Source organism: Cotesia typhae, unplaced genomic scaffold, assembly GCF_013202065.1.
Source record: "Cotesia typhae breed Kobodo isofemale line unplaced genomic scaffold, CoteBio_Ctyphae contig_22, whole genome shotgun sequence".
Taxonomy (NCBI): domain Eukaryota; kingdom Metazoa; phylum Arthropoda; class Insecta; order Hymenoptera; family Braconidae; genus Cotesia; species Cotesia typhae.
The window spans coordinates 3,622,327-3,649,428 of NW_027423728.1; the positions used below are offsets into that span (position 1 = coordinate 3,622,327).

At 33.0% G+C, this 27,102-nt stretch overlaps 1 protein-coding gene across 2 annotated transcripts in view; it reads left to right on the forward strand.

Annotated features, from left to right (window-relative positions):
- The window catches only part of LOC141523939 (tachykinin-like peptides receptor 99D), a 95,614-nt gene that overhangs the window by 64,322 nt on the left and 4,190 nt on the right, over positions 1 to 27,102 (forward strand). For both annotated transcript variants that reach the window (XM_074237524.1, XM_074237525.1), the window contains 2 exons: positions 15,278 to 15,496; positions 21,578 to 21,728. In XM_074237524.1, coding sequence (XP_074093625.1) covers positions 15,278 to 15,496; positions 21,578 to 21,728 — 370 coding nt within the window. The remainder of the gene's footprint in view (positions 1 to 15,277; positions 15,497 to 21,577; positions 21,729 to 27,102) is intronic.

Consider the following 27,102-nt stretch of genomic DNA (forward strand, 5'->3'; position numbering starts at 1 on the left):
CCAAGAAAATCTAAATCAAGACAAGAAATTCTTAAAGCAAAATAATCATTTGTCTTCCAAAATAAATTCTTAGATCAAGAAAATATCCCTTAAGTCTCCATAAATTTTTTATCAGTGTAAATTCTTGAAAATTTTAAAGAACATAAATTCTTCGATCAAGAAAATTTTCTTAATAAAAGTATTTTTTTTTCTGTGTGAATGTTTATTGGTCTCTATTAGCGGCAATAAAAAAATAATCTGAGTACGCAATAGAGGATAAACTGACACGCAAAAGTGGATTTTATTTTCCCTGTACTTGTAATTATTTCACTTTATATGTCATGTGGTTTTACTAAGTGATCCAAAAAATCTAAATCTAATTAAACTATCAAACAAACCAAATCAAAAATTTTTAAATAAAATCCCAAAGGTCAAAGCTTGGGACTTGATTGAGCTGGCTACTATTAAACAAATTCGATTAAAATAAAATCAACATTCCGTCGATTACTTTTATTGTTAATAAAAAAAAACCTCTCAAACACTTGTTGTAAAATCGAGATAAAAAACGATATCAACAAATAGTGTAAATTACCGTTGGATAAATATATATTCAATCTTCTATAACATTGGTATTCTTTGGCTGTAACTCACTCGAGAAAATCGTATTTTTAACGCTCGACGTTTTCAATCTGTATAAAAGTACATAACTAAAATCTCTAAGTCCCAGCACAAGATAAGAATAAAAAAACTAGAACAGGAATAACACACAAGACATCTCAAATCGTGCATCAGCTGCACTTCCGCGATAGTATTTGGCATCGTTTTACTAAAGAAACCACATACGTTTAATATTTTTTACTTTTATTTTATTTCGCATGTCATGCAGCCCCTCAAGTTTAAGTCCTTGGACGAAACATAATCGGTTCATCTGGGAAAAAATCCGCGACTGATCCCCGATTATCGCAATCAGTCGAGTGAAAAAACTCCTTAAATGAGATTGACAAGAACGCTGTACCATTCAGACGATCAAGTCTTTCAAAATGAATGGTAGTAATCTCCGTGAAATACCATCTCATTTATCCCTATTCCAATTCCATCTACATTGAGCGAGTCTGTACTACACGGGAGTGGGCGGCTTCATCCACGTGCGATAACTTCCCTCGACAGAGTTTCAGTTCGAACAATTCGACAATTTTCAAATTCGGATAACGTTTATCCTATAACTCACTATTGTCCTCAATTTGAATTTAGACCGGGAAAAATCAGTGGCGCCACCTAGTGGTTATTTCCAGAACTAAATGTTTTGGGCATCGGTAAAATCTGGCACTTTTTATCGTTTTATTTGTTCTGAAGCTATCTAAAGTTGTTTTTGATGATTGTTAGACCATATAGGTTTATTTAAATAAATTTATTTAAATCATTAATCAAAGTTGATCTAGTTTTTTTGACGACGCGAAATTTAATTCAGTTTTCAACTGAGAAATTGTAGAACAGAGGTGAGCTCAATAGTAATTCCTTGGAGAAACGTGAAATAAATTTAGTAATAGACGGAGATGAGTTCCATTTAAACGGTTGAAAGCCTTGTTACAAATTTGTAAACCTAAAGTTCGAGTTTCAGGATGTTAGAACAAAGTTAGATGTAAAAAACTCATCAGCGAGAAGAGTACACAGAACGTTGTGAGCTGACTATTTAAATATGAATAGTTTGTCTGAGATAAGACAAGTAGACCAACGTAAACTTGACAACTGTAAAGATAGTTCTAGGGAAGTTTGTTCATCGACAAGTTCGTCGCTCGAATCTTCAACTGAAGCATCCACAAAGAACGTAATGAGTAATGATATTGATAGTTATAACGACAACCAATGTTAGCGAAAGAATTCAATTTTGAAATTACGAGGTCGAAAAATTAGGAACTCACTTGTTGAATTTTAATTGAATATAGAGAGTGAATTATGTGGAAATAATCATGAAAATGATGGAAATAATAAAAGTGAAAATTGGATTGAGAATGGAGTTATTGATAAGCTTAATGATACTGTTGGCTGTAATGTGCCAATAAAAGTGAGATTATTAACGGATATTATTAATATGGTAATTTTATCGAACGAGAAGTTTTTTAAGAGACGTAAAGCAACAAACTACATCGGCACGTACGATTAAAAAGGATAAAAATTCTTTTGGAAGTTTGCTGATAAAAAAAGGCATTGATTTGGGTTTAAGAGGTAGTTAGCTTTATAGTTTCGGTGATATGCCTGATAGCTGAGTTATATAACGGATTGTTTCAATTGTTAGAGAATTACTGTACTGTTGATACCGTTGTGTTTTATTTAAAGTTAAGTCTGAGTTAAATGAATTTAATTATCATTTTTTTTAAGTTTTTGATTTGTCAAAAATTGGTTTTTTCAACAGTCAAATTTTACAATTTAAACATATCTTTATATGTGTGATGATTAAATTTATTTAAATGATAACATTGAATTTATTTCTATAGAAGTTTATAAAACTTAAAATTCTTTTTAGTAGATTTCATAGAAATCTAACTATTGCAATGGTCCTCATGACGGAACTTTTAAAAAATTTTGCTGTATTTCAACCATACTCGTCGAGCTGAGTCGGAAAATGCATAGGACGATAGCGTCGCCAATTTACAACGGATCTTTATCAAACTCAACATACTTATTCTGCAGATAGATACCGAAGTCAAGTTCGAAGGTGAGCTTAATCGGTCAAGTAATTTAGAAATGCCAGGATTTTTAAATTTTCAAAAAAATTCATAAAAATTTATATTTCTTCACTTTCTTACTGGTGTAACTTTTGAATGGGAAAACTTATCGAATTTCTGTAAATTTCATCTAAAAGCTCTTCAAATAAGCTTTAATTTGAGTACCATATTATTTGTATAGTCTCAAAATTATGGCCTATTTCGCTATGCTTAATATGAAATTTGCCGTTGCATTCGTTTTACCAAACGTCATCCAAAACTTATCGTTGTGGTTTGAAAATTGTAATTTTTTTTGATTAATAAGAAATTATTATTATCATTATCAATAAAATGAAATGTACTTCCATTTCGGCTGCCGAATGGTCTTTTTTTAAAATCAAATTAAAAACACTGAAATTAAATAAAGTTATCAGCTTTTTAACGACTTAGTAATGACTTGTATCACTTAAATAACTTTCAAAGTTTTAACAGCATTTTGTATTGTAAATTGTCTTGTATAATCGATTTCGAGGACTTTTAGCCGCTACACTTGTTTCTATCTCAAGTACTGGAGAGTTGTAACGGTACAATTTATCGGTGACGAAAAAAAAATCTCAAAAAGCTGGGACTTCAGTTATCTGACAATAATAGTAATAATAATAATAATAATAATAATAATAATAATAATAATAATAATAATAATAATAATAATAATAATAATAATAATAATAATAATAATAATAATAATAACGCGGTAAACGAAGATCTCCGTGCAAACATCCTGGAGGATTCCACCCTGCTCACTGTGAGCCAGGTTGTGTATGGTGCAGCAGTTTCGGCTTTTCCGAGAGAGAGACAATGTCTCTCGATCGAGGCAAGGTTGAAACAGCGCATCTCACAACTTGGCTTGAAAATTGATATGTCCCGGAAACAGGTCTCCCGCATTCAGTGTGTGATTGAGTACGACACAACTCAAACACCATACACGCCCCGAATTCGGCGCATTGCTGCTGAACTTCGGTGGCGTCATCACACACTGAACAAGAGTACTCTTCATGTCATCAAGGAAGAGTCTCTTAATAAATTGCGGGCTCTAGTGGCTGCTAAAAAGTCATTAGAGAAAAGGCTGAAGCGGTTGGTCGACAACTCGTTGTTTCGATCCAGCCCTTCACGGTTTCTGACACCAAAGACCGATGTTACCGGGAATTATCCAACACCTGAGCGGGTAGAAGCTTTTGGACTAAGTTGTATGGAGATCAACCAAACGTGAACGCCAACACTCCAGCTCTGCACGACTTCAAAGTATTCTGTCGGGAACACCGTCGACAGAATGCTGATGAAGAGAGCCCTGCAGTCAGTGTGGATGAAGTTCGTTCAGCTCTAAATGGCAGCAAAAATTGGGCTGCCCCGGGACCAGACGGCATTAATGTCTTCTGGTGGAAGAAGTTTACTTCTACCCACCTCCATCTGGCCCGCATATTTACATCATACATTAGAGCTGACGATCCGATTCCGGACTGGCTTGTAGAAGGGCGAACCGTACTGATACCTAAAAAAGGTGACTTGTCTGACCCTAAGAATTTCAGGCCTATCACCTGCTTGAATGCGGTTTATAAAATTTTTACAAAAATTTTAAATAACCGTATCTTGCAGCAGATAGAGCCTGTATGGCAACAGATATATGAACAACGTGGCAGTAAAAGAGGCCTGTCAGGTTGCAAGGAGAACCTGATAGTGGATCGATGCGTCTTACAAGATGCGATCTACTATCAACGCAACCTGTCAATGGCTTGGATTGACTATCGCAAGGCATTTGACTCAACTCCACATGAGTTGATTTTATATCTACTCAAATGCCTGGGAGTCAATCCGGAAATAGTGGAATGCATTCGGCGTACAATGCAGCTCTGGCGAACGCGATTTCACATTGGAAGTGGAAACGCATTGCACGTAACCGGAATTGTAGAGTACAAACGAGGGGTCTTCCAAGGCGATTCCTTGAGCCCTCTGCTGTTTTGCATTTCACTGCTGCCTATATCTGTTGCTCTCCGTAAAACTCATGGGTACTCTGTGGGGCCTCCGGGTGATCGAAACTATTCGATTACCCATCTGCTTTACATGGATGATCTGAAACTGTATAGCGCTGATAAAGATCATCTACAAGCGGCCCTCAACATCGTAGCAGAGTACACACGAGATGTCGGAATGTCTTTTGGGTTGGACAAGTGTGCGGTCGTACATCTGGCGAGGGGTAAGTGCTCTGATACTGGTGATGATGTCGAGTTAGTAGATGGGAGTGTCTTAAGACAATTAGACGCCGGGGAGTTGTATAGATATCTGGGAATGGAAGAGCACCGCATGCATGCGGTCTCTGAAGTCCGAACAACTCTCCAGAGCGAGTATGTTAGGAGACTCCGGAAAATTTGGTCCTCCGAACTTTCCGGCAAAAACAAAGTCTCAGCTACTAACATGCTCGCTGTCCCAGTCTTACTATACTCTTTCGGTGTCCTGAAATGGACCCGAAAGGATTTACGAGATCTCGACATCAAAACCCGTAAGATCATTAATATGAATCGGAGCATGCACCCCAATTCATCAGTCGCCAGATTAACCTCTCCCGGTCCATCGGTGGGAGAGGTTTGCAGAGTTTGGAGCGGCTTCACGACCGTTTGGTCCTGGGTTTAACACACGAAGTTGTCAATTTCACTGCAGACGAGGATGACTTTCTTATGCAAATTGTACATAAACATGAAAATGCGCATAAGGGGTCATTCTTGTATAAGGCAGCAATATATGCGGCAAGAACCCTTGGTCTTGGAGAAATAAACGCTCTTATGGAACTCCGAAAGGAGGAATTTAAGAGCGTCATCAGGAACGCCGAGGAAAAACTACTCCTTGGCGAACTGATGGACAAGTCCATGCACAGCGTGTTCTTTAAACACGTGCGTGATCATGGCTTGTCCATCCAGCTGACGTTTTCCTTCTTAAAGTCAGCGGGCCTGATGTCCGAGACTGAAGGGTTCATATTTGCCTGCCAAGATGGTGTCATTAACACTCTTGAGTACCGTAGCAAGGTGCTCCAGGTGCAGCTTCCGGACACGTCCTGTAGGAGGTGTAGACAACCTCCGGAGACGCTTATGCACCTTTTGTCGGCATGTCCAGTGCTGGCGAGAGGTGCATATATCCAGCGTCACAATGCTGCCCTGAGAGTACTGTACTACTATCTTCGTCATTGCTACGGTATTGACGTGACCCCAGTACTGCCTTATTTGCCAGGAGATATTCCCCAGGTTGTTGAGAATGACAGTTGCAAAATTTATTGGAACATGCCATTTGCAACAACCCGGCGGATAGATCACAACAAACCTGATATTGTGCTCTTCGACAAGGCCACTCGTGACATTTATGTCATTGAGTTCTCGGCCCCGGCTGAATACAACATCTCAGCCAAAGAAGAGCACAAAAGACAAATATATCAGGATCTCCTGTTTGAAATTGGCAAACTTTACCCAGGTTACCGTGTCAAGCTTGTCGTCTTGATTGTTGGCGTCCTAGGAGGGATGAAACAGTCTTTTGTATCCTCACTTGCCAAAGTTCCAGCTTGCTCATCAAAAGCTGAGTTCTTGGCAGTTAGGATGCAGAAGGCTGTTTTACTTGGTTCTCTCCGTCTCTTAAGGGAAATGACTTTGGCCTGCTGTGATCACTAATCGCCTTGTTGTGCGGAGTGATCCAGCAGTAACGGATGGAGCTCAGGCTGGGCCCTCGGAGAATCGGACTCCGGGGATAACCCCCCTGAGCATTTAATAACATAATAATAATAATAATAATATAACTCATTATAATTAGAAAATAACTGATATAGTACGTGGTTAAAGTGAAGCCAGTTGAAAATTAATAGGATTATTTGAAATCACGTATGATGGGTATTTAAATATTAATACTGCACTTTACTGCGAGTAATAAAATTCGAGTTATGATGCACAGTATGGCCTTTTGAATGCTAACGCGATCGTAAATGACGTTTATGAAGCAACATCTCATGTCTCTTTATCTTTAGAACCCTTTCAAAATTACTTTACATATAAATTTGAATTACGTATTTATTATTATATTTTTTAAAATTTATAGACTGTAAATAATCTATTTTTTGTTCCATATAATTTTAGTTATTCTGTTGCTTTATTTTACGAGTATTGATTATTTTTTCTATCGGATTAAAGTATTAGAATATTAAAAATATTCATAAGATTTTAATTACAAAACAAAATAAAACGCCTTCGAAAACACTAGCTTTATAAATTTTAATCCACTCCAGTAACTCTAATTATATTAATTTTTGTCGAATAAAAAGACGAGGTTCATTATGACATTATAAAGTCAGTCTTAATTAATCGCATAAAAGAATTAATAAACTAGCTTATAAATTATTTTAAAAATGAATAAACCGTTTTATTATTATATTTTATTATTATTATTAATTTTAACAATAAATTATTAACATCATTTTGCAATTCATAAGTGCACTGTACAAGTTTGTCAGGTGGATTATTTTTGATTAATTTAACTTCTTCGGAGTGAAATTTACTTCGAGAAAGATTTTATGGGTATTATTAAAAAAAAAAATCTGCAAAGCAAATTCTTTGTTTCTTTATTTTATTTATTAAAAAAAAAAAAATAATTGTAATTTGTTTAAAAATTACAAAATGCGTGTAAAATTCTAAAAATCAATATATGAATTATTTGAAGTATTTTTTAATAATTTTGCATATAAAACTTGTTCCATTTAAATAAAAGTTTATTTGGATGTTTTTTAGATTATACAATCCATATTTTTTTTAGAATCACTACTCTGAATAAAATACTCCAGATTGATTCCCTTGCGGGGAATATTTTAATTCTTCACTCCGGTGCTCTGAGTGATGGAAGTGAAAATTCACTCCCGATTTTTCAGTGTAAAGATCTCGTATTGGTCCTTTACTTTAAAAAAAAAAAAAAAAAAAAAAAATATGTAAAATATTTTGTGACAAGTATATTTTAAAAATTCACTATTTTAGTAAATATATCGTAGATCATCTCGCAAGAGAATGAAGAAATGCTTTCAGTTGTCGCACAAATCACTCTCTTTTTCACCTTCTTCATCTCATGCTTTTTCCGTCTCATAAATCGAGAGCACGATTTTCTTATATACATATATTATACTCCCACACTTTTAACATAAAAAACGAAATTTAGAATACTCAAACTCATACTCATACTACCAACGTATATCCATATCTTCACCGGTACCGGCATCTATTATGAATAATATTCTCAATCCTCAAAGCAAAAAAATTTACAATAATAAAATACAAATATAGTTCTCAATCACTAGGAAAATATGTTGACGTCATAATCCGATTGACAACTTTTCCTGAAAGAGATTTATATTATAAATCGGATCATATTTTTTCATTTTTGCATTATACGGTATCCACAAAACTCGATCTCAATTTTTATAACTTATAATCTAATTTTTAAATAACATTTTTTTTTTTCGTACATTTTACCATAAGTTTTAGTTATCTAAATTATCGGTAAAAAATTTTTTTTTTCACATTAAATCAACAGTTTATTATTATTATCTATATTATGAAGAGAATAAGCAAAATTTTATGGCTAGTGCATTTATATGATAAAATGGGGTTTTTTAGATAAATTTTGTAGCATTTGAAAAGTCTTGACTTGAATTTGAATAAGTATTTAGGCTGCATTCGAAAATGCTCTATCTCTAGATACATAATTAAGAAATGACCTTGTATCTCGTGAACTATTGACATTTTTAAAGATATAAGTTCACCCCGACATTATACCCATTGAGACCTTTCATTTGAGTACCCACATCAATTTTTCATATATTTATATATATTATATATATGTTGAGACACTACAAAATGTCCCGACTTTATTAGCCTGGCGAACTACCACCCGAAATTTTCGTTACCGACACTAGCTAAAATAATAGGTAGTCCCGTGACGTCACAAGACGGCACGAGTAGGGGAAAAACGGTCACAAACCCCGATACTTGAGCGGTGATCGACACTTCGATCTATCCCCCGGTGTCAACCACCACGTTAGATTTATCTTAGTCAATCTTACCACTATTACCACTATTAGGTGATTACTCACCAAAACTAAATAATTATTAACAACTACCAAATCTACTAATTAATTAATAAGTTTATATCATCATTATTACTACTATTTTGTGTTAAACTATCATTACGTTATTATAAATAATCAACTATCGACAACCTAGAACATTAGTAAAATATTCCTACTACAAATCTATTGTATTTCGTCACCGAATATAATAAATAAATTCCTAGTGTTTAGTTAATGAAATAAAATTAAGTTTGTTGCAATTTTGTCGCCAATCAAGTTAATTTATCCACTACGATATTCACTTTGCGTAATTCCATCTAATCAATTACAACACCAAACACGGAAGAAGGACCATCTGCACAGTAACTTTTGTAAGTAAGTAAAATAAATTTAACTGGCATACGTGGTAACTTCTGTCCCACAATCTACCTAATCAAGCTCTCTTAAAACAAAAAACAATCATAAATACGAGAGCGGAATATCCCAGGGCAGTGGACCAAAATTATAAACGAAATCCAGGCGACTAATTCTTATCCGCAAGGTTTAGTGGCCTGGAAACTAAGATTTTTCATAAAACTAAAAATTCTAGTGTTTCAATGTATATATGAAAAATATATCAAAAATGCATGTGGGTACTCAAATGAAAGCTCTTGATGAGTGTAACATCGGGATGAGCTTATATCTTTAAAAACGTCAATAGTTAAAAAAGTACAGCGCAATTTAACAAAAGTCATTATTTAATAAAGCAAAATTTTATTTATTTATAGTTCACAAGTCACGACAGTCACATAGTGACTGCAAGGTTGCTAGTTTATAAATTGTCGGTTATAATCTGTATATACATCACTGATGTATGCTCCGTTAAATAAGATTTGATTTTAATGGAATGGACAATAATTAACTTGTACTCAACGTCATTACCCGCCGTAATAAAATTAATTTATAATTTAAATTATAAAAAGATTAAATTACATAATAATATATAATTATCAAATATCATAGAAGTTATTTACGTATTTTTAAATCATTATATTCCACTTACGAATATAAATCACACAGATGTCAATAATTCTCTTAATCAAGCTTATTAATCACAAAATAATTATTTATCAATAATTCAAATTAAATTATTATTGTTGTTGTATTGACGGAATAATTTTGTTTTTATTAAACTTAAATAATAAAAGAAATCATTTATGAGCGCCTTTTATCGAAGTGAATTTTTTCATGCTCAAGTTATATATAAGTAGGATAGAATTTTTTTCAGCGACTAAGCTCCTGATTTAGCTACAATCTCATTCACGATTATTCCACAGTATTCCACAGGCTTTAAGGTTCTCAACGAAAGTCTTACTTATATTATACATTATACCAAATGCCGCTGTAGATATCTGAATTTCTATCGAAGCTTTCGTGACCCGGAGTAGAATAACGAAAACGAAACAACTGTAGAACGAGAAGATAGATAAAATTAATATACACTATTCTATATATTCCTTGTTTTTTTTTTTCTTATTCTCTTGCGACATTCGTTTAATTTTTAATAAAAAAATTACACAATTTTTTTAATTTAAATAGTTGCTTCAAACTTCGCGAAGATAGAAATATTTAACTTAGTTATTTACTTGCTCATCAATTGTAATGTTTTAAAAAAAAAAAAAAACTTATTACTCAACGAATAAAGTTGAGCAAACTAAGAAAAGTTTATTTTCACGGTAGGATTGTCGTAAGTTTATAAATTCACTGAAGAATTGTAATAAAAAAAAAAGAATTGTAAAGAAATGCATTTTTCATTCATTTCATTTTACTTTTTTTTTTTTTACTTCTTTCCTTACTCTTTTCTCAACATTTGCAATTTTATTGTCACCACTCAGACCATTTATTTGAGTTCTCGTGAAAGACTAAATAAATATTGATTCGGATTATATCTTTTTTTAATTCTATTCATTTCAATTATTTATTTTAGTCATTGTGTCAATATTAACAATCAATTATTCTTCTTTATTTTTATCTCTGATCATCTTTTACAATTACATTCAGATGAAATTAATAAAAAATTTAAACTTCAAAAATCTTGTCATTGAAATTTTTTTTTATTGTTCTATTAAAATTTTTTACTCGATCAATTCGCTGATAGCAAAAAAAATTAAGAATGTCATTAAAATAAATTTTTATAAATAATTTTAAGCTAATTGAATAAAATTTTCTAGTTAGATTAATTTTTATTGAAAATTTCTGTTAATTTTTTAGTAGTTTCAGTAAAAAACTTTATTTTTTTTTGTAACTCTTAATATTGAAATAGTAAAAAATAATTATTAATCATAACTTAAATACTACAATAAAAACGAATAGTACTTTTCTATATTTTTTACATTCAATGTGTGAATGATTATCAAAAAAATAGTAATTAGATCAGAAATTGCAAAATGTCCTAGGATTGATTTAATTTTCACAGTAATCTTTAAAGAAAATTTTCTTCCGTTTATGTATAATATTTAATCATGTGTGAAGCACATTTATCGTGAAGCAATAAATAAAGCTAATCCACAACTAAGTAAGTCTGAGGTCAAGGGCGTTTAAATTTTCTTGGAAGATGGAATAAGAGTTTTTAATTTTAAATTTATTACTGCTGAGAAAATTAATCCTTCGGAAGAGAATAAATTTTATTTTTTTTTAAAAACTAAATAAATGAATAACTATCTGAAAATGGGAGTCGCTGTTGCCTTGAAAAAAGATCTTGGAAAAAAAAAAAAAAATAAAAATATTTTTCGCCATAGTGATGCTGTCTGGTACTATCGGCCAAATATTTATATCTGTACATATACTATTATGTATCGCGTGTGAGTACTCGGGTCCGCGAGAGGATAAATAGTGTACACGTGTTTACGCACCCGAGGGAAACCAATATTTATGAATCCACCGAATTTTACTAAAGTGCTTCGGTTTTTGTTCGGAAAAGTTTATTCGTTTCGAACGCTGAGGAATTTTTGATAAATCTCGTTTGGGTTACACGTAAATATAATATACGTCGGTATATATATATATATATATATATATATATATATATATATATATATATATATATATATATATATATATATATATATATATATATATATATATGAAAACTTATAAAACTGTTTAAATTGTATTTGACAAAAAGTAACTTTGGATTTTGATGGACTTTGTTCTTTAAACATTTTATCTCACGTATATATTTATACTTTTTTTCGTTTTGCTTCGCCTAGAGAGATTATGAATACTAACTACCGCAAAAGCTCACGTGGAATAAAAATCCCGGTTATTTTTTATTGAGCAGTATTTTATTTTTCATACATTTAAATTCGTTAAAAATTTGAATAATAATAATAATAATTAGCAACCTTGCAGTCACTATATGACTGCCGTGACTTGTGAACTATAAATGAATAAAATTCTGCTTTATTAAATAATGACTTTTGTTAAATTGCACTGTATTTTCTTAACTATTGATGTTTTTAAAGATATAAGCTCATCCCGATGTTACACTCATCAAGAGCTTTCATTTGAGTACCCACATACATTTTCATATATTTTTCATATATACATATATATAATTTATATCTTTAAAAAAGTCAATAGTACATGAGATATAAGGTTATTTCTTAATTATGTATCTAGAGATAGAGCATTTTTGAATGCAGCCTGAACATTTATTATCATAAATTGACTAATATTGGTGAGAATGATATGAAACTTTGAAAAGGCACAAATTCAAGCCAAAACGTTTCCAATGATACCAAATTTAACTGGAAAATTTTTTTACCGAATATTTTTTTTTCTTGAATTTTAAGATTAAAAATTTATGTAGTTCACTTAAATTATTTGCTTAGACAAAAATGTTTCAAAGAAATTGAAATACTTGGGTGTGTATCGAGTACTCTTAGAAGTGTCGAGCATTCAACATAACTATGAAATAAACTAAAAAAAAAAAGTAATATTCGAATATTTGAATGCGCTTGAAGGAATAAAGCGGAGTAATTAGTAAAATTTGGGAAAATCACGTTCACAAAATTCACTTCCTCAACTTTGCTGTCATAATCAATAAAGAGATAGAGCGATAGAAAACGAGTAAAAATGATAATGACAATAATAAGAGTGGAAAAAAAAAATAATCTCGAAAGTCAGTGCTTACGAAAAGACCTTGCGGAGGTCAGATGGATCTTTAAGCTTCGCTTTAGAGAAGTAAGCAATGAAATCTCTCTCCTAGTCTGCTTCAATCCATCGAGATTTTCGTTCTGTAGAATAAACTACAATAAAATAGAAATAGAAACAGTAACAAATAGAAAAAAGTTATATGTAGAAGTCTGCATCTACTTACGCAAAATATATCCGTAGTTTATTGTTGCTTGTTGTCGGTGTCTGAAAGTAAACGTAATCCGAGTTTTTTTACTAACTGTATACATACAAAACTCTTACCTACACAAAAAAAAAAAGTTTAACTTTGCTCAAGAAAATTTTTAGAAAAACGACGAATATTTTGATTCATGTAAATTATTTTCTTGATATGAAATATTTTATTAAAAAGTTTCGAATAGTTGAATAAATTGAAATTTGTTTGCTATTGAGGGCCGCTAAGTTTTTCTTTACACAGAAGAAAAAAATTACTTGAATTAAGTAAATAATTTTGAAGAAATTCATTTTCTTTATTTGAGTAGAAAAATTCTTAAATTAAAAAATTTTTCTTGATTTGAGTAAATTTTAGTTGATTCAAGAATTTTTCGTCTCAATTCAAAACGATAAAATCCTTAAAAATTATTTCGGCAACTATTTTTATTAAAATTAATTTTTTTTTAATTATTTTCTTCATTCGAGTTTTTTTAATCTGCTAATTTAATTAAAACTTTTTGTGCATTAATTGGATAACCACAATTGTTTTACTTTACCATTGACAAGTCTATAAATATATATTGTAAATGTTAATTGAAAAATGGACACATATCTCAGAAGTCAGAAGTTGTAATTAGAAAAAATGAGTGATCGATTAACCGAGAATCTCAGAGTTTCCAGTAATAATGTCTCGGGCTCTTTATCAATCATTAATTCTCGACTTTTGCAAAGAGTAAGTAAGAGTTTTGATGTGGGATGACGTAAAAAGCTTACTTTAGTTCCGTTTATAATAAAGTAGAAAAATAATTTCACTGATGTTCTGTAAATAATTTTTAATTTCTACCGACAAATATTGTAAATATTTGCTCTCATTTTAATAAAATGTCCGTGCTGTATGTTTGTATAAATATTTAACTTTTACGTCCGAGAAATAATTATATTTATGTTTATACTTATATTATGTGCGCGTCATAAATGTACTCGGATTTCAAGTGATGGAGTAAAATTTTATTGAAAAAACACAAAACTGAAAACTCCAGAAATAACTGATAGAATATTTACGTAAATAAAAATAACGTCAACATTTGATACACGAAATGTGATATACAAGTGCAAGAATAAAAAGGAGGAGTGGGAGGAATTTGATTTATAGATAGAATGCAGAGGACAAATTTTATTACGATTTAAATATTGAAGGGTTTTATTGAGTTAAAATTAATTGAAATAATTACTTTTTGAAATTCAATGAATTGGATTAGAATGGGAAAAAAAAAAAAAAAAAAAAAAAAAAAAAAAAACAAATATTGGAAATTTTTAAAATCAAATATTTTCGAGTTTCCAAAAATCACGATTTTTAACAAAATTAGAAAAACGGTTGACCCTAAAGACCATTCCTGCAACTTACCGCTAATTCCATAACTACACCCGAGTCAAAATTTAAATCGTAGATTCAAATCGTCATTTGAACGTAATGGACGTTAAAAACGTATATGTTGAACGGCTCCAACGTATTGTAAATTCGAAGAGAACCAATAATGGGTGAAAATAAGTAATATTAAAACTACTTAAATAACTACACATCCTCGAAACCTAAATAGACAAAAAAAATTTTTTTTTCCAGTTCTGTTGTGGAGATTTTACATTTTTAGCTTAAATTTACCCTTCTATCTAAAATTACATTATTAACATAAATATTTCTATAAAAATTACATTGTTAACAAAAAAAAGAAAAATGAAAAGAAAATTTTTAAATACAACTCGATGAAAAACGAGACCGATAGATTGACGTAATAACTAATTTCAATCACTGGAACTAAAGTGAGAACGTAGGATTTTATTCATGCATTGAACCAAAAACTTCTCGACTGGAAGCGTAGGTAGAAAGATAAAGAGAAAAAAATAGTAAAAATGAAAATCGCGGTGTAGCAAAGCAAACAGTAAGCATGTGTGGTTGCGTATGCGGGAAAATAAAAGAGAATTGATTTCTACTTTTTATTTTTAAGTGCTTTCAATGCTGGAATATTATCAATGGCTTTTTAGTACTTTCTGTAATTAAAGTTAAAAAATTTATTTTCTCTGATTGCAGGTACAGAGCGATAATACAGCCGCTGCGCCAGAAGATGAGTCGCCGTACGACTTTGCTGGTTGCATTAATAATATGGGTAGTTTCATCGATACTATCGCTACCAAATTTGATTTTTTTCAACATATATACCGTCACTTTTCCCAATGGTGACGTCAGATTGGTTTGCTACGGCGATTGGCCCAATAAGGATGATAATCAATTCAGCCTCACAGAATACATGTAAGTATACGTTTTATTTATTCTAAATATTTTATTTTTCCATAAAATTAAATTTTGAATTATTTAACCAAATTTTCACAAATATTATTTTGTCTTTAAGTCTTGTTAATAAATTCTAACGTAAAAAGTAAAAAAAAAAAAATTAAATTGTTTACATTACTTCGTTTAATTAAAGAATTTTAATAACTTTGCTGTTACTGAAATTAAGTTTTAAATGAAAATTTATAGGATTTCTTTATAAAAATATTATCATAGAGAGAATTTACCAAAAAATGCTACTTGTAGAAATAGAAAAAAATATATTGATGCAAATTTTTTTAAATATTAAAATTTATTCGTTTATCTACTCCGTACTCACTCAAAAAATTTTTCACAGTGTATGATAAGAATCTTAGAAAAAATTACTTCCCTTGTTTTGCTCTTTTTTTTTTTTTTTTTTTTTTTTGTAAAGTTCAAATTGATATTAATGTGAATAAAATAAATCGGAGAATAATAGAGGCTTAATGATAGTACTTTTTCCTTTTTTATCAACTATAATCAACCTCGTTGCTTGAATAGAGCAAAAAAACTCGAGCAAATCTTTTCACCGATACAAAACTTTAAGAATTTTTTCCTGAAATTAAAGTTAAAAATAATAAAATGGAATACCAGTTGTTACATTTCAATATTGTTTCGTTTCATACAAAGAACTTTGATGAAAGAAAAAAAAAATTTTTTTAACTTCCCGCTAAGAAAATCGAAAATCAGGAAGTTATTGTTAAAAATTAGCTTCAAATTCTTACGTAACGCATTAAATCCTTCATTATACCTCTCGACAAAGCAATTTCTTTCGGCAGCGTAGAAATTTACTGATAAATGTTTTTTACTCGATTACTTTAGATCTTCAAGAATCGTAAGAACCTTCAAAAATATCCGAATTGTGGTATAAAATCGTGCCATCCAAAAAAGAATCGCTATAGATACAGCTATATGTACAAAACTACTCTTTAAGTTAAATATTGTACGGAGAATAAATAGCAAGAGTTAAATGTTACATGTAAGGGGATGTCTTTGGCCTTTGCCTTATTAGCTTCTGTTCTGGGAACCCCGATAAGTGAAGAAGATCCCAAAGACCGTAGTGATAAAGACAGATTGAGCGGATGTTCCTCACCAAAGGAGGAGAGTCTTGGTTTGAACTAAAGAGGACAGAAAGTTACATAAAGTTGCTGACAAGAGCCGTTATAATTATAATTATCATTATTATTATTATTATTATTATTATTGTTATAGTTACATACGGGTCATTAGTGACGTAAAAGCTGAACCGTGACTGTTGCTATTCATTGAGTCGGCTTGTACTTCGTCAGATGACAAGGAAACTGTTAAGGGCTTCAACTATCATGATCATATCGTTGAAATATGTCATATGAATGGATTAATTGCTAATATAAACCGAGTTTAAAGTATTATATAATGAAGAAAAAATTACTTGATTATTGAATGAAAATAAAATCGAATAGTTTTTAACTTCCCGCTAAGAAAATTAAAAATTTTCAAAAATCGGGAAGTTATTGGTTTTACCTCGTTTTCGGCTCGATCGATCGAAACGCGGTTAGTTGTATTCAATTAGGTTCCACCAAACTTAGATTTCCTGAAAATTTGAATCGATTCGGACAGGTAGATTCCAAAAAATCTAAAAAAAAATTGCAAAAAAAAATTTTTTTAAAAGTGGTTTTTTTGGAATAACTTTTAAACAGCTTTATCAATCGATTCCAAAAACTAATCAGCTCTTAACCTTTAAAACGACGTCGACCACCGCCAACCGCATCAAAATCGGTTCATTCGTTCGGGAGATATCGTGAACGAAAGAAATAGAAAAAATCGAAAAAATTGAATTTTTGAACAAAAAATTCTAAAAGTTTACATCTGATCAATTCATATTAACATACTGTTTATAGTACATAAAAAAAACTGCATCGATTGCTGCAAACCGCGTGAAAATCGGCTTACTAAATTATAAGTTATATAGCAGTTTGAAAATGAAAAAAATCGTTTTTCATCAAACTTTTATTAGACTTTTGAACTCGAAGAGCTCAAAAGTATCAAACAGCTTATTTTTGAGCTTGGAGAGCTCAAAATATGACAATAAATTTTTGAACTCGAAGAGCTCAAAAACATCGCAAAAGCGGCAAAATTGCAAGCGCATAATAACTGAACTTAGCGGGAAGTTGCAGGGATGGTCTTTAGGGTCAACCGTTTTCCAAATTTTTTTTTTTTCAGGATACGTTCTTTTTTTTATACACCTACACACTTAGCGGTAATAAAGTATCATTGACCGATCGTGTTTTGTTTAAGCTCCGGTTTATTATGGATGGGCTTTTACAAAATTTCTTTAAATTATAACAATCGTAGAAAAAATGTCTGGCTCTGATAACCGCAGGATCTGATGTATAGTTGACTGGAAACTCGTTCGGAATTGAGGATGTTGATGACTCAGGTTGGTACGTCGGCTGGTACGTCTGATGAAGGGAGGTTCAGCTCTTCCTCGGAGGTATCTGACTCGATCTCTGGTCTGGACTGTGTTAATATGCTCGTTAAATAATTTCCTAGGAATCGAATCTCACATTGTAATTGATTTGCATGAATTGTCTTGAATAGGAGAGATAAGAATCAAGTGGACTGTATGATACGGAAAGAAGTAAGTTAGCAGTTCTCGAGGTTCCTCTAGTTGTAAGGCAGAGGGACCCAAAAGTCCAGGTAGTCTTTAGGTGGACTTTCCAGAGGCGGTTCAGTCAGAGCGAGGGCTGCTGAACGAAAACCTTCCAGTTCCGTCCTGAAGAGTAGGTACGAAGCATTGCTCCAGAGGCGGTTCAGTCAGAGCAGAGGCTGCTGAACGAAAACCTTCCAGATCATCAATGCGGACTCAGGAAGTGAGGAATAGCGTTCCAGAGGCGGTTCAGTCAGAGCGAGGGCTGCTGAACAAAACCTTCCAGATAACTCGTGCATAGATAATTGAATACATTGTTCCGTAAGCGGTTCAGGACGTTCGAGAGCCTGAACGATAAACTTATAGATAAACAATGATTTTGAAAGAGATAGCGTGCATTTCAGAATAATGAATAAATGAATTAAGTGCGTACCTTTTAGTATTTTTATGCAATAAAAATACTATACCAAATTACGTTTAGCGAAACTGCTCTTTGATGAAAGATTGATGAAAGCCGGATGATATTTCTGGAAGCTGTTGGGCTCGTTGGCTGCTAGTCGGGTTGTATGGATGGACAATTGTATCTCTTTTGGTCAGCTTGCAGATCGAGAATGTTATTGGCACGTTTGAACTTACACAAAACCACTTGACGATTTGAACGATAAAGGAAACTGGTGTGTGAACCTTTTATTAATTGATTAAGAGTTACTATGGTTGACTTTCGGATTGCGAACTTGATGGGAATTGACGTAACTGTCGCTAGGAAAGATCCTTTCGGACTGACCCTTTTGGACGTATATAGTGTACACAAGAGTACGGAGACTCTTTTCATTTTATTATTGGTGGGATAGTTCCGAGAAATATTATTAAGAAAAGTACGTTGACAAAAATATTACATATATAAAAAAAAGGGAAAGTCGCAACGGAAAATATTCGAATGTGAACCAGATGAGCGTTCGGGTTGCGAAGAGAACAAGAGGTTGCATTTATACGACTTCAACGGCCAGAGAGTCATAAAAGTAGGTACTTGAGTCTAGCGACCCGCATGCAGGCATCCAAAACTCATAGGAGAAAATAAAGATATTTTTAACTTTACATTTATTTTGAAGGCAAAAGAGTATTTTAGAAAATATTCAATTTGAGTAAATTGGTTAAAAAATTATAACTTATGAATTTAGCTGATAATTAAACAGATCGGAAAAGCCGAATTGAAATCCAACCGCCCACTAGGTATCGTTACTTTTAAATACGAAGTTTATAATGAATCTCAGAATTTCAAAATCGAACGGAACACAAAACCCAATTAGCTTTGAGCCACTTTATATTTATTTCTGAGGTTGAAAAAAAACTTAGATTCAGTTTTGCTTGGTTTAATTTCACAGAACATGCCGTTTGAATATTGCCGCAATACAATTGGAATTAGTATTGATTTTGTGTTGGTATGAAAATATCCGCGGTATTTAATTAAATTTTTTTATAAAAGTGTGGAAATTTATTTCTCTTTGTGTTGTAATTTTTAATTGAAATTGAGGTTGGATAAATTTTAAAAAGAATGTAAGAACTGTTGAAGATTTGTTTTGTTTCGTATAAATAAAAATGTTGTTTTGTATTTTAATAATTAAAAATTTTTGAGGTCTTAAAATTAAAATTTTTATATTCAAAGATAATTCCTTAAAGCTTAAACATTACGTAAAATAAAACTCCTAATTATTTTTAATGAATATAAATTAATAAACCCTTAAAGTATCTACCCTAAAATCTAAAAAAAAAATATCAGCATAAAAAAGCTAATTTACAAAGCGGAATAAACTAAAAAAAGAAAAGAAAAAAGATCATTAAAACTAATTAATCATATTCGTATTATTATTCATCGAAAATTAATTACCCAGGAACTCGGTGCTGTAATGAGCCGTTTTACAATTTAAATACAATCAATACTGTAATAATCTGTTCATTAATATTAAAAAATTCGTAAAACATTTTTGTCTGATCCCCTCTAAGATGGGAGACTGAAAAAATTTAATCTTTGAATTTAAATATTTTCCGAGAGCGACTATTACAAGCAGTCGGAGTAGAGGGAGCCAATAAGCAATCGATGCCCAGCGAACCGTTTATTTAAAAGTTCCTGCTACTGGTGGTATGGTTAGAAATTGAGAATGCGCAATTAAACGAAAATGTTATAGGACGTACTTCTGTCCTTTATCATCGACATTCTTTTTCAATTTAGTTTTCTTTTTATTAACGATAACCCGTTCTGTCTACAAAGAACTAAAATGAAAAAAACAAAGACGAAAAAAAACAGAAAATGAGTTTTGATTTTCTTCCAATAATCGATATTGTGATGAAGAATTTTACACTGAGAAAACAGTTTGTTTGACTCTAATGCGCAGATTTATTTGAAATCAATCAAAAATATATATTTAATGTCAACAAATTTCTTTCATTTAAATATATATTATTTTAAATCAAATAATACTTCGTTTTGGTTTAGTTAATTGAATCGACTTATTTATTTCATTTAAATAAAGATTTGTTAACTATTAACAAATCTAGCATTAAGTAAATTACGCCTGGTATCTAATTAAATTAAATTTTTTTTAATTGCACTTACAGTTTTTCGAATTTTTTACAAATGAATTAAAAAAAAAAATTTTTTGTAATAATTTTTTCAATAGAAAAATTTATAAAAATTTTTAGATGTCGACTAACTTTATGGTCATTGTTAATTTCAGTATAATTAATAATTCCAAAAGAAGTGCCCATTTTACCCCAAACGTTCGATATGTCTACTTTTACTACTTTCTTAACCTTAAACTAAAAATCATTGCTTCGAATATATTCAAACATACCATTTATTTATAGTTAACAAATCTGATTTGGTTGAAGTACATGATTGTTAGCACTAAAGAAATATTTGTTAACTATGAACAAATCTGAATTTCATTTAAATATACTATAACTTTATCTCAAATGAATCAATTTATTTGTATCAAATAAATATTTCTGGTGATATTTAAATAAGAGATTTATTTACAGTTAACAAGCCTCAATTCATTTAAACGAACTGTTTTCTCAGTGTAGGAATGTCGTAAACGTTCATAATATAAGCAATTAGGAGCTTGACACTAAATCTTTCCCTTTTTTTATCCGTAGATTCTTGAGTCTATTAGTTGCTTCTTTGTGCAATTAACTAGTTTTTAATTTTTAATTTATCTCATTAATCCCTTCAATAAAAATACATGAAAGTGTGAAGTTAGTCAATAGTCGAAACTCGCAAAAAAATGGGACCTGATTCCTTATTGGTTTAAATTAAGGCGCGCGCGCAGCGCGCTATTCAAATTTCTAGTTATTTTTAAATTTCGGTAATGTAATTTATTTTTTTTTTTTTGTTTCAGATACAATGTTTTGTTTATGGTGCTGACATATTTTTTGCCAATCGGATCGATGACTTATACGTACGCAAGAATTGGACTTGAGTTATGGGGCTCACAGAGTATTGGTGAAATTACTCATAATCAACTAGAAAGTATCAAGGGTAAACGACGAGTAAGTTTTATTATCAATATTATTGTTTTTAAAATGAAAAATAGACTCCTCCTCTTAAGTTCAAGAATATTTTTTTGAAAGTTAATTTTTTTTCTGTGTTTAATTATTGTTATTATTATTATTATTATTATTATTATTATTATTATTATTATTATTATTATTATTATTATTATTATTATTATTATTATTATTATTATTATTATTATTATTTTGTTATTAAATGCTCAGGGGGGTTATCCCCGGAGTCCGATTCTCCGAGGGCCCAGCCTGAGCTCCATCCGTTACTGCTGGACCACTCCGCACAACAAGGCGGTTAGTGATCACAGCAGGCCAAAGTCATTTCCCTTAAGAGACGGAGAGAACCAAGTAAAACAGCCTTCTGCATCCTAACTGCCAAGAACTCAGCTTTTGATGAGCAAGCTGGAACTTTGGCAAGTGAGGATACAAAAGACTGTTTCATCCCTCCTAGGACGCCAACAATCAGGACGACAAGCTTGACACGGTAACCTGGGTAAAGTTTGCCAATTTCAAACAGGAGATCCTGATATATTTGTCTTTTGTGCTCTTCTTTGGCTGAGATGTTGTATTCAGCCGGGGCCGAGAACTCAATGACATAAATGTCACGAGTGGCCTTGTCGAAGAGCACAATATCAGGTTTGTTGTGATCTATCCGCCGGGTTGTTGCAAATGGCATGTTCCAATAAATTTTGCAACTGTCATTCTCAACAACCTGGGGAATATCTCCTGGCAAATAAGGCAGCACTGGTGTCACGTCAATACCGTAGCAATGACGAAGATAGTAGTACAGTACTCTCAGGGCAGCATTGTGACGCTGGATATATGCACCTCTCGCCAGCACTGGACATGCCGACAAAAGGTGCATAAGCGTCTCCGGATGTTGTCTACACCTCCTACAGGACGTGTCCGGAAGCTGCACCTGGAGCACCTTGCTACGGTACTCAAGAGTGTTAATGACACCATCTTGGCAGGCAAATATGAACCCTTCAGTCTCGGACATCAGGCCCGCTGACTTTAAGAAGGAAAACGTCAGCTGGATGGACAAGCCATGATCACGCACGTGTTTAAAGAACACGCTGTGCATGGACTTGTCCATCAGTTCGCCAAGGAGTAGTTTTTCCTCGGCGTTCCTGATGACGCTCTTAAATTCCTCCTTTCGGAGTTCCATAAGAGCGTTTATTTCTCCAAGACCAAGGGTTCTTGCCGCATATATTGCTGCCTTATACAAGAATGACCCCTTATGCGCATTTTCATGTTTATGTACAATTTGCATAAGAAAGTCATCCTCGTCTGCAGTGAAATTGACAACTTCGTGTGTTAAACCCAGGACCAAACGGTCGTGAAGCCGCTCCAAACTCTGCAAACCTCTCCCACCGATGGACCGGGAGAGGTATAATCTGGCGACTGATGAATTGGGGTGCATGCTCCGATTCATATTAATGATCTTACGGGTTTTGATGTCGAGATCTCGTAAATCCTTTCGGGTCCATTTCAGGACACCGAAAGAGTATAGTAAGACTGGGACAGCGAGCATGTTAGTAGCTGAGACTTTGTTTTTGCCGGAAAGTTCGGAGGACCAAATTTTCCGGAGTCTCCTAACATACTCGCTCTGGAGAGTTGTTCGGACTTCAGAGACCGCATGCATGCGGTGCTCTTCCATTCCTAGATATCTATACAACTCCCCGGCGTCTAATTGGCTTAAGACGCTCCCATCCACTAATTCGACATCATCACCAGTATCAGAGCACTTACCCCTCGCCAGATGTACGACCGCACACTTGTCCAACCCAAAAGACATTCCGACATCTCGTGTGTACTCTGCTACGATGTTGAGGGCCGCTTGTAGATGATCTTTATCAGCGCTATACAGTTTCAGATCATCCATGTAAAGCAGATGGGTAATCGAATAGTTTCGATCACCCGGAGGCCCCACAGAGTACCCATGAGTTTTACGGAGAACAACAGATATAGGCAGCAGTGAAATGCAAAACAGCAGAGGGCTCAAGGAATCGCCTTGGAAGACCCCTCGTTTGTACTCTACAACTCCGGTTACGTGCAATGCGTTTCCACTTCCAATGTGAAATCGCGTTCGCCAGAGCTGCATTGTACGCCGAATACATTCCACTATTTCGGGATTGACTCCCAGGCATTTGAGTAGATATAAAATCAACTCATGTGGAGTTGAGTCAAATGCCTTGCGATAGTCAATCCAAGCCATTGACAGGTTGCGTTGATAGTAGATCGCATCTTGTAAGACGCATCGATCCACTATCAGGTTCTCCTTGCAACCTGACAGGCCTCTTTACTGCCACGTTGTTCATATATCTGTTGCCATACAGGCTCTATCTGCTGCAAGATACGGTTATTTAAAATTTTTGTAAAAATTTTATAAACCGCATTCAAGCAGGTGATAGGCCTGAAATTCTTAGGGTCAGACAAGTCACCTTTTTTAGGTATCAGTACGGTTCGCCCTTCTACAAGCCAGTCCGGAATCGGATCGTCAGCTCTAATGTATGATGTAAATATGCGGGCCAGATGGAGGTGGGTAGAAGTAAACTTCTTCCACCAAAAGACATTAATGCCGTCTGGTCCCGGGGCAGCCCAATTTTTGCTGCCATTTAGAGCTGAACGAACTTCATCCACACTGACTGCAGGGCTCTCTTCATCAGCATTCTGTCGACGGTGTTCCCGACAGAATACTTTGAAGTCGTGCAGAGCTGGAGTGTTGGCGTTCACGTTTGGTTGATCTCCATACAACTCAGTCCAAAAGCTTCCACCCGCTCAGGTGTTGGATAATTCCCGGTAACATCGGTCTTTGGTGTCAGAAACCGTGAAGGGCTGGATCGAAACAACGAGTTGTCGACCAACCGCTTCAGCCTTTTCTCTAATGACTTTTTAGCAGCCACTAGAGCCCGCAATTTATTAAGAGACTCTTCCTTGATGACATGAAGAGTACTCTTGTTCAGTGTGTGATGACGCCACCGAAGTTCAGCAGCAATGCGCCGAATTCGGGGCGTGTATGTTGTTTGAGTTGTGTCGTACTCAATCACACACTGAATGCGGGAGACCTGTTTCGGGACATGTCAATTTTCAAGCCAAGTTGTGAGATGCGCTGTTTCAACCTTGCCTCGATCGAGAGACATTGTCTCTCTCTCGGAAAAGCCGAAACTGCTGCACCATACACAACCTGGCTCACAGTGAGCAGGGTGGAATCCTCGAGGATGTTTGCACGGAGATCTTCGTTTACCGCGTCAAGCTGTTGTTGGGAGTAAGTTATCTTTTTAGATATACTTACTTGCCGTCCTACAAAGGGATTGTTGTTGTCCAAGGAGGAACGGCGTCGCTCTTGGTGTAGTTGCGCCGGAAAGGAAAGTCTATTAGACTGCCTTCTGTCCGGCACAAGCGATCTTCTATTTCGCCGAAGATGAGCGGCATAATTACGCAGGTGTTTGGGCGTAAAATGCGCTAGCTCCGGATGCATATCACTCCAAAGAGTGTGCATCCGGGCCATATAGCCGCTCACCCCCGGCTCGCTACGTTGGTAGCACACCAAGAGATCGACTCTCAGTTCCTCCGTCCACTTAAAGTAAGTCCTTAAGGCGCCAGGGTCGTCATCATTCATCGGGTCCGGCGTGCTCCTCCCACCTGATGAATGGTCCTCATCCGAAAAGGACCGGTTGTGGGGAGCACTTCTGAGTTGGTATCTTGTGGTAACTCAGTTATTTCCATGCAGTGGGTAGTTGGCCCACTGCACGGGCTACGTCGTTCGCCTACAGACCTGATGTTATGGTCTGCGTTTCCCGCGATGCGCCGCTTGGAGGCCACGTAGCAAGCATCGCTTATTATTATTATTATTATTATTATTATTATTATTATTATTATTATTATTATTATTATTATTATTATTATTATTATTATTATTATTCTTATTATTATTCTTATTATTATTATTATTATTATTATTATTACTAGAAGTATTCCTCTAAAACTTGAAAATTTATGCAATAAAATAATATATTTAAATAGTATGAAGCAGTAGCAACGCTAATACATAAAAAACTTGATACTAATTATTGCAATTAAGTTTTCCCAACTTTATTTTAATTATGATTTATTAACTTTTATTATTTAAAATAAAATAAATAAAAAAATTTATCGTTAATACAAGTGGAAAAGTTAAAAAATAAATTTCAATTACTTAACTTATTTTATTTACCTTTAGCCGTAAATTGTAACACACGCATACTTTTTAACACTACGGTTCTTGTCTGAGCGTATCGCCGATAAACTACTGAAGCTAATAAATATACTGCACAGTAATAACTATTTTTATTAAAAAAAAAAAAAAAAAAATGCACTAATATTACTAAATTATTAATAATATTTTTATTTAAAAAAAAAAAAATGTTATTCTCTCAATAATATAGATAAATAAGTGCTCAAAATTTCTTACTACTCAAATAGAATTTAATTTTAGCTAAATACATTTTCGAATTCATTTGGTTTACACTTCATGGCATGTTAATACGTGTCTACTAGTTTATCTTGTTTATTTATAGAAAAGTACTAAACTCACAGGTGAATAGAATAATTCGAAAGTCTGTTTTGATATTTAAGGTGATAGCAATAGAATTTAATTCCTTACAATAATAAAAAAAAAAAAAATTTCTTATTTCGTAAGATATACGGCCGATATTTGATATTAAAATATTTATGTTTCCGGTCACGTGCTATTCGCACTGTAATAAAACTTACTTCAACATATAGTATTTATACCTTTACTTACACTAATAAGTCATAAGCTTTGATACATCACATTTCTAATACCAAAAGAGCCTATCATTCATTGATTTGTTCATCGATTGCTGGATTTATTCAAGTAATTTATATATTTACTAGCTGTTACCCGCCCGCTTCGCTGGGCATTTTATAGAATTGTATTTTTAGATTTAAACTTGAAATTTATTTAGAGTATTGTTTTGACTTTCACAAATTCCAAATTTCATCGAATTAGCATATACTTTTTATCCATACTTTTAATACCTTTTATCCATGTAATTATTCCAGCTAATATTCATTGTAACTTTCAATGTGCAATCATTATAATGTTTGCGTGACTTTTTTTCAAAAATGAATAATAATTGACACGGAGAAAAGAATTTGAAATGAGAATTTGGAGTCTATAGGAGCTATAACTTGGAAATTAAAAATTTTTAATGTTAACACCCACCTTCGCAAACCCCTGTGACATGAGCTATCGTAAAATTTTCCCATAGACTTCTTCTACATCTCTTATAGAAGATGCCTACCAAATTTGGAGTCGATAGAAGTTATAGTTTAAAAAGGGGAATTTTTC